The sequence below is a fragment of the Vipera ursinii genome (assembly GCF_947247035.1).
Source record: "Vipera ursinii genome assembly, chromosome: 3".
Taxonomy (NCBI): domain Eukaryota; kingdom Metazoa; phylum Chordata; class Lepidosauria; order Squamata; family Viperidae; genus Vipera; species Vipera ursinii.
Genome location: NC_139516.1, coordinates 174,451,947 through 174,461,669, shown reverse-complemented (window position 1 = coordinate 174,461,669; position 9,723 = coordinate 174,451,947). Strand labels below are relative to the sequence as shown.

Below are 9,723 nucleotides of genomic sequence, written 5' to 3'. Positions count from 1 at the left end.
AGATTGATAACCATAAACATTATGGTGAAGAATATTAGTCCTTAAAGTAATAATTTTTAACAAGATATTAAAATTTACTGATAATTAATGATACACTGATCTAAAATGAGCCAACTTTTGTCTTGTCTTGGAAAGTAAATCTATGGGAGTGCTCAGTCCTGTACTATATTTTCAGCCATTTCATTTGATTACATTATCTGTAATCAATTTGAATTCCTTGCTCTTTGTATATATGAATTTATGTGGTACAATATAAAAACACATTAATTTGGCTAATCAAAACCTTATTTCTGCAAGTTTTTCCCATATAAGAATGCATTACATTCTTTAGACATTTAGTTTCAAGTTTCTTTGGGTTTTTTTATAAAATACAATACAAGGACAGTGGCAATACAGCTATCAAGAAACCAGTTTTTGAAAATAAAATAAAGCACACTGTTATAGTAAAACCATTATACATCCTATATTAATAAAACTATATGGTCAATATGGTGCTCCTCCCAATGAAGCTAGGATTCTCTCTCTTTCTTCTGCTATAGGCATATGTGGTTTTGTTCCATCTTGTCTTCTCTGCATCATAATCCCATGCTAAAAATGAAAACAAATAATTCTGGTTAAATCCATTTTGCTGTTAACAAACATTTAATATATTTACATATTTAGTTCAGCAAATCAAATACTTGCTGTGTAGTTGGAGAAGAATTGCTCCACTAAAATAAATGTTATCTCTTGTCATCTAGAGTACCTATTTTTGAAATACTGTTTCAGCATCAGAAGATAAATCATTCTGTTTAAGATACACAATCATCACTCAATAGTTTGGAGATGGAACTTGGCCATTCATAGAAATATGAGTCAGGATAGTTTGCACATAACAGAACTATACAGAGCATCATGCTTTGACTTTCTCTATATATGCAGACACTGATTTATATACATGGACACTACCAGAATGAAGTCACAACGTGTTTAGGCCTAGAGGCTTAATGTCAATGATCTACCAGAAGAGTCACTTTTTTCATTAAAACAGAAATGGTTTGGTAGATTCTAGTTGAAGAGTGGTATAACATCAGAGTATGGTCAGCTAGTTTTTTGCACGTGTGAATAAATGATTGCTTTCACCCATAATATTAAGTGAAGGAAAGACAGCCTCTCTGGGCAAGTGGCCATATTTGGACTTTTGAGAGCATGTGATGGATATATTAAAAAATGGCTGCCATGGCAAGCTTGCCTCTTTTAACAAAAAGACTATATAATATCAACGCCTCAATTCACCAGAACTAAAATTAATGAGATTACTCTCACCCACTTGGCTTTTTTAAGTAGGTATGAATATTTTCAAAGCAAGCACTGGGATACACTCACCCACCATTACTTATCTTTTAAGAATGACTAAAAGCTTAGAAATATTATAAAACATAAAAGAGACTAGAAAATGGCCACTTACTTTGCAACATATCAGCTTTATTTTTTTTAAAAAAATACATAGAAAAAAATGGAAATTGCTCTATGGAAATCTGGAAAGCACCAAAAGGAGATGTCTACGAGAATGTTATCTAACATTGTGAATTTTTCTTAGTATGAATGTGACCTATCCAAAGAACAAAATGATGGTTTATAAACCAGATCAAACCAATTTTTCTTCTCGCTACATACAATATGGATTGATCTCATGTGTAAAAAAAAAAAACCACCAGTAAACAAATTCTGATTTGGTGTCTAAATTCCTGAATAAATAAACGATTACCATAAAGTTTTAAATACAGGTAGATTTATCCTTACAGGTAGATAAAGTATAGAGGTATCCTATCACAATTGTAGTATAATCCATAGGATTCAATTTGAGTACCGGTGTCCCATCATGAATGTCAAAATTCATTAGGACCTGTATATAAAGAGTGTGCTTGTTCTGGGCCATCCTCTTAAAAGGTGTTTCATACTATCAACTAATTTTCTAGACCCCCTATGAGGAATGGGTAGAGACAAGTCTCAGTGTTCCAGGTGATGTTGATAAGTAGTCAAACCCATCACTCTTTTATAGGATGCAATAGGCTCTGCATTGTTCTCCATGTAATTTAACTTCTTTAGGAAATTACTGGGGCAGGTGATTCATTAATTAGGTTGCGGTATTAAGATAAATATCCAATTACATATTTCCACCATTGGCAAAGCTGATAGGCGGTAGGTATCATTAACTGTGTCTTGAGGATGGATGGATAAACCAATCTAAAGTAAAATATTAAATAGAGTTTGAATACTGTCAGCTATTCTTTTACAGGATAAAGCAGTTGCAACTTCCAGATTCTCTTGCGTTTACAGAATCTGGCTGAGGTTAGGAGAGCCCTTGCCTAGTTTCAACCAATGGAGCAACTGCAGCCCTTTTTGAAGCAGCCAGCACTAGCAACAGTTACGCTCACTCTTACCAATTTAAGTTTGATCTGTTGCAGCGCATTCTATAAGGTGTTTTTTTTAAACCTTCCTGGAAACATCCATTGGTACAGCATGTAGCAATCCACTTACTCGTGTTTGAAAGCCAGGTCAACAGCATCTCAGATACATTGCAAGTAATTGATGATTTTGATTATAAAGTTCCATAGTTCTTTATCTTCCAGAGTACCTTCTCCAAACAGAATATGCCCATTCTGATGCATTCAATCCAGAATGAGATACTTCAGATCCCAGTGCCAATGAGATTGTGAGAAGTGAGTGTGAGGATAAGTCTTATTGAAAGTACACTATCTCCATAGATTAGTCTGCTCCTGAGGTTCAAAGAACCAAATAATGTTAGCATTTAGTATGATAGTGAAAACTATTCATTTTTTACTGGAAAATGAATTTCCTTGGAAATTGTATTCTTGGTTATTTTAATTTATTGTGTATAAAGAATGTGTATTTTAACTTAACTTACTATTTAAATTTTAATCTGAAGTAACTGTAACATTGTTAGATTCTGTGGCACAGACACATTGTAATGTAATTTCATATAAATGATGCAATAAATAATCTGACCTTTTAATTTTGCCAGAGAGACAATAATATTGATAGAGACAGAAATAGATTAGAGGCAGGTTTAGAGCCTTATTTCTGTTTCCCTTCCTGAACAAGTTTATTTATAAGCCTTTCAATTTACTTACCCAAAATTTTCGGCAATTTTTGTACTTTAAAAAATAGATTGCACACATATCCTTATTGGATTGATTCGCTTCCAAACACTTTCTAGAAGCATCACTTTCCTTGAATATGAAAGGAAATAAAATATAAAAACCTAATAGTTGGTTTCCACAATTTGGAAGAGTACCATATTTATTTGTTGAAAGGCAACTAAACAGTAAGAGTGCGATCTTATAAATATGTTGGAATAAATTCCTACTTAACAGTAGTGTAACTATATGTTTCTTCAAAGTATTAATCTAAAACATTAAAACTAAGATTAGGCTAAAAGTTAAATCTATAGTTTTGTAAATAATAAGATAATAGGTATCTTAAAATTCTCCCAACAAAATATATTATCAAGAAATGTAACTAAATATGATAAGGATGCAAACTTTTTGGCTTGCTTTAAATTAAAATAGAACTGGTAATCTAAAAGATATTCTAGAATCCCAAGAAATATGCAAGAAATAAGATAATTTCCTCATCTGACTAGGTAGTTTTAACAGTTTAAAGCTTTTGTAACATCATACAATATCACCTGTAACAAATCACAATTAAAATTTTAAAAAGCTACATCTTCAAGTGAATTACTTATCAATTCACAAAAAGGAGTTGGGAGATGAAAAAATAAATCTAGTGGAACTTCTCTGCAGAACCAAAGCAAAGGTATCAGCGGAGCTTCCTTCACAGACCTTATAGGAAAGCAAGGAAAGAAACATGGAATTCTTATTGTTGAAAAACAGTACCATAATAGCACTGAAGAGGCCATGTTTTATTTGTTGCATAGGCCAGGTTTTGTTTTTAAAAGATTTTAGGTTAAAATATAAATTACATTAGCCAATAAAAACATTTGGTTTATGATATCTTCAAGATTTTTAATAAAGTGCTTAAAATATTAAATTAGTGATTATTACTATTTAAGGATGTTAGATGTAACCAATATTCTATTATCAGGGAATACATTGTTTATAGGTATATATGGATAATTATTTATATTTTACTTGTTCTGTAAAGGGTTAATAATCTTTGTGCTAACTTATTTGGAAAAACTAACTCAAAGGAATATAATAGATCTTGAATTATATTCTATCAAATCAGTTTATTACAGTGATAAATCCAGGTAAAATATCCAACAGAACTGCCTTATACATCTATATGTGACACAAAAAAATGAATATAAGACTTAAACCAAAGAATATCTTTAATAAAATAAATTATTAAAAGTGAACAAAAAAGCATTCAAACTTAGATTTTGAATTATACCTACATTCAAAGAAGCCTTATATTTTAAAAGCCTTATATAAATTCAACTAATAAATAAAATAAATATTAGTACATATTTTTTAAAAAAGAAAACATGATTAAATTTTATTTTATTTTATTAAATTTATTATTGCTGCCCACTCCTTTTATACTGGTTTTATCGTATTACAAGATGCAAATACATTATAGAATTCATATATTAGCTAGGTACAAAGGTATTTACACTTTAACTATAGGGATCAGAAGAGAGCCAGATCTGGAACACGAAGTGTGTGGGCACTGTATCTCTGGTAAAATGCTGTTTCAGAGGGTAAGGACAAAAACAAGAAATGTTTTGTTTAAAACTACTGAAGTTCAGAAGTTTTTCCAAACTTTTATGATTTTACAATTCAACAGAAACAAATTTAGAATATATTTGTAGTTACAGGATCCCGTCAATATCAGTCATCAATGTTCTGGTCTATCTCCTATCCCAATGTATGCCATATACCCCACCTGCCTACCATCCCAATCTTCCCAACTTTTTAGCTTCTTCTCCTGCCACCCTTGATGTCCCAACACAGCATATCGTTTTCATTCCCAGCATCTCCTCAACTGCCACTGGTTAGGTCTTATTTATTTATTTAATAAATAAGCTGTTGCCAAGAAAATCCCTTCAGACTTGTTTTTTTAAAAAAACAAACTCTCACCCCTTCTTTTAATCACACTTGCCTGGATAAATGTTATCTAAAAGAACATAGCCCCATTTCATTCTACATATAAACTAAGATACCTAGAATACATGTCTATGTTTGGACACAGATTATCCAGTCAACTGCCATATGCAGTATTTTGTACATTATTATTATGTAAAGCTACATTTCAGAATAAATAATAAAATAATAAAATAAAACCTCATAGCATCCATTTGAAGAACTCAACTTACCACTAAACATGGATTAACGTCATGATCCTGCAATCGGTGTTTTTGGGACATAAAGTCAGTATTGTATTGTTTTTTTTCTGTGTGTGGTTTTTCTTTTAAGGACAGCAGCTTAAAAAAAAGATAATTTCAACACATCAGGACTTTTGTCTTAACAAAAATTTAATACTTTTTCCTAGGGATTTGTAAATAATATTTTAAGAAAAGAAGCATAGGAAGAAAAAAGGTTGTTTGTAAATAAGTATAATTAAAATCAGCTTATTATGCATTAGTATGTTCAGTATTATTTTTAAAAAAATGTAACTTCTTTTATGAGGCTTAACATTACCTTGAAAGAAGTACAAAGTTCTGAAAAATAATTATTTAAAAATTAGAAAAGAATATGGCAATAGGTGACAATTTCTAAAAAAAATATTCCGCAAAGCAAATATATTTGAAACTACCAAAGTTGGCTGAAGTGAAGCATATTTCAGAGAAAATTCTGATTCCAGAAAATCTGCACTGGCATATTTTTGAAAGAAATATAAAGCAGAAATATATTTTTGCTCATTCCAAAATTATAAATTTACAATTTTCCATATGGTATGGCTATCACATGAATTTAGAGGTAAGAGGTGGGGAGCTAGGTCAAGCAAGTCTAAAGGGGGTTCAGATGTCATTTCAATATATTTATATAGCCATGGGGAGGGGCAATATGAGACCTATTTTTCTACACAGCATTAATTGGGGTCTTGGGGTAACATTCCTGAAAGCTATGAAATAAAAAGAGCAATTGCAATAGATATTACAGAAAAAAGTCTGGCTTTATTATAATTTTAAAGAGCAAAATTTCTTAGCTGATGTTTCCTGTCACTTTATCTACTATCTCCTACAGAATGACTTTTCAATGACAATTAAAGAAAAGACAAAGCATGAAGATGATTTCCAGACCAAATCAATTGTGGCTGGCTTTCCTTCTGTTGTATATAGGTACTGGCTTAACTAAAATGCAGCAAGTTACAATTTGAGCTTTGAAATAGAAAGCAGTAAGAAATTTTCAAAGTTTTAGTATCTAAATTAAGAATACTTTTTTTACATTCATGTTGCAGGATAACCATGTAAGCACAGCCAAAATTCAGAAGTCTGTTAGCAGTCTCTACATCTTTTCAAACTTCAAGGCATAAGTTTTCATGAACCTTAGCTGCTTTCATCAATCAAAACCAAACTGATCAAAAATACATAAGATTATACCTTTCAATAAAATTAGTTATTCTAAAAAACCGCTACTAGATTCCTGATACATGGTATACGAGCAGTCAAAGGAAGAGTCAGGCAGGACATCAGTTTATAGTGTGTCTATATCAGACATGTCAAACTGGCAACGTCACGCGACGTATTGGGACTGTTTTGCCATTGCCGGCAATAGGGTGGGTACGGCTTCCACTTGATACGTCCAGCCCGTGGGCCGGCAGTTTGACACCCGTGGTCTACATAGTCACAAGAGGACGAAGTCCAACTCCTTTGAATGCAATTGACTCTTATCTAATTTTATGTAGGTGCAAACCCTTTGTCTGAGAAGATTCCTGTGCACAGGCTTGAGAAATAAGTACATGTGGACTTGTTTATTTAAGCCTGACAGTACAGCACTCTCTTGAAATGGGACAACAGATATATCACTTAACTTGGATATAAGTCAAAATAACAGCAAATCAAATAACACAGTACTGGCAACCACTTAAGAAATATTGACACACACACCCAAAAACCCCCAACCTGGATCTGTCTTAGTCATCATAAGTCAAGGTTGACCTTATGGATCATGACATATACATACACTGATTTGAAAGCAAGCTTCTAAATGTGATTTACAGCCTAATATTTATTTGTGTGGTTGACTACTACCTCAATCCTTAACATTCTTACATTTACCTGCTGATATTGGTCATTCATTTCTTCATTTCACAATATGGAAAGACATGTATTTTGGACACTGGTTCTGGCAAAAAAAGGGCAAATTGTGCTTTTAAAGATTTTCTATGATAAAGCAGTATACAGTACAGCTGTACAAAATAGACTTGTATCTACACAGTAAACAATGTATGTGAAATTTGCAATCTAATCCTATGTGTATTATATTAAGTTCAACATGGCTTACTATCAGATTGCTGAAATAGTTACAGCTTATATTTAAAGATCTGTATTTTCTTAAAATGTTGCAAACTATAACTACTAAATATACCAAAAACTAAATTATAGCATATGTGAACACTAAAATACTATTTTTATTTGTATTTGTAACTTCAGGCTGAAGCATTTGTACTCTAACACTCTATTCCTAAACAGTCTAAACCTTGTGAATTCTCAAGCTTTGTTCTTCCGTTATATATTCAAGATGGACAGTGTTTAATATTCACATGTTGTAGGTCTATACCTATATTGTATAAAGTATGTATATGTTGTATATAGTACATTTAGGTATGTGTCATGTATGTGTTCACTTTGAGAGTGGGCAACTAAATTTCATTTTTGATATATGTCGTGCCCACAGTAAAAAAATGACAATAAAGGTTTTCTTATCTACATCTTATATTAGGAAAGCAATCCTTTATTTTCCTCCTTGGTGGAAAACACACAAATATATGCAGGCTGAGCTCTGTGAAATTGAAGGCAGAGTCTATTAGATCTCTGCACAACTTGCAGCAGATAGGCAAGTTGCCTATATTCCCAATGATTTAAAAATGGTAATAGCAAATATCAACATATTCCTCCGAAAAACAGTTGCAGAAGTGAAGAGTGGGGAAATCAGCAAAGTAGCCCTAACACTGAAACTAAATTCCCAAACACACTTTTTTTCAGGTCTACATATGTCCTGCATTATGTCCTTTCTGGTTAGACTTGACAAATACTCTTAAGAATACAATAAAAATTCCTTGAGTCTACTTTAATCCTAACGAGTTAATAACACTTTCTTGTTATTTTCTAGATGACAGTATATGGAAGCGGTCTCATTCTGGGATTTGCAGTCCTGGGATTTTCTATTAGTCCATATATATACTAATATAGTGTTTCCCAATCTTTTGGGCACCAGGGACCTGTTCCATGGAGACAGATTTTTCCGTGGACCAGAGAGTGGGTGGCTTTGTGTGCTGCCTGCATTACACAGATGGGACTTTGCTTGTTTGTACGGGCAGGTTGCTGGCATGCCATGGCCCAGTACCACGGCTGGGAACCCCTATACCAGGGGTAGGCAACCTTGGCTCTTTTATGACTCGTGGACTTCAACTCCCAGAATTCCTGAGCCAGCACAGCTGGCTCAGGAATTCTGGGAGTTGAAGTCCACGAGTCATAAAAGAGCCAAGGTTGCCTACCCCTGCCCTATACTAATAGATTCAACCTTGTTTAACGTTACAAGACAATCTCTAACTGATAAGCACAAACTATCTAGCAAAGACGTACAAACGTTTCCCATCGTTGTGTACATGCTTAGTTCCTAGTTTTATGACCCTGTTAATTATTAATAGTTTCTAATATTTTGACATCTTTGCTTTCATTATATATATTGTAAGCCTCCCAGAGTTGCTGGTATAGTGAAATGGGCGGAAAATAATTTTAATAAATACGTTGCTTCCGTCGCATTCTTTTCAATGGAAAGCTTTCGAGAAAGTCTATAAACACAAAGGAAACAGCTCGTCTCTGAGCTTCGAATCTAACTTTCCGTACAATTCAATGGAGCGCACGGCCATTCTCCAAAGAAACTGAGAAAGCCTTTCTGCACCCACTCTTTTTCTTAATTCCGAGCCCGAAATCGGGGGAAAACTTAGGAGGAGGATTGAGTCTCCGTCGACTGAACTGCTGCCGGGGCCTTCCAATGCAATTTAGCCGAGGGGAACCTGGAGCATCTTGGTGAGCGGCGGTAAAGCCACTCCGGCCCGTTTTGTGGAGGAGCCACGAAAGAAAAGCGAACCTAAGAGAGCCGGGATCACTGCGACAAGAAGAAGAGGTCTGAAACGGACCGGGGGAAACAGGACGAGGCCCGCTTCGGCCACCTTTCCCGCAAAGCTCCTTTCTCCTCATTCTTCAGAGAACAGCCAGGGGCAGCGTTCGCCTTGGGCGCTGCGACGCCCCCAGAAGGCAGCTTTAGCGAGGATGTTCTAAGCGGGCGAAGGCGCCCCACGCAGCACAAGGCGAGACCGCGCTCTCACGACGCCGCTCCGCAGCGAATACTCACCTCGGCCACCACGAGGAACTCAGCTCACGGCCCGAGGGCTCGTCTCGAATTCGAAAGACGTCAGCGGCTTGGGCAACGACCTTATAACTGGCGCAGCCTACCCCGTTTCTGGCCCCGCAGCCCGGTGGAAAATGACAGCTCCTTAACCCAATGCAGACGACCGGAGCTCTTTGAAAGA

The 9,723-nt window shown here is 34.7% G+C and overlaps 1 protein-coding gene across 1 annotated transcript; it reads right to left on the bottom strand.

Moving 5' to 3' along the window:
• Positions 1-397: 397 nt before the first annotated feature.
• CHCHD7 (coiled-coil-helix-coiled-coil-helix domain containing 7) lies at positions 398-9,656 on the bottom strand. The gene is made up of 5 exons (XM_083357881.1): positions 9,546-9,656; positions 7,247-7,313; positions 5,342-5,449; positions 3,135-3,233; positions 398-588 (listed from the first exon to the last, which is right to left on the bottom strand). The coding sequence occupies exons 2-5, from the start codon at positions 7,265-7,267 to the stop codon at positions 484-486; spliced, it is 333 nt and encodes a 110-aa protein (XP_083214007.1). The 5' UTR covers positions 7,268-7,313; positions 9,546-9,656; the 3' UTR covers positions 398-483.
• Positions 9,657-9,723: the final 67 nt, after the last annotated feature.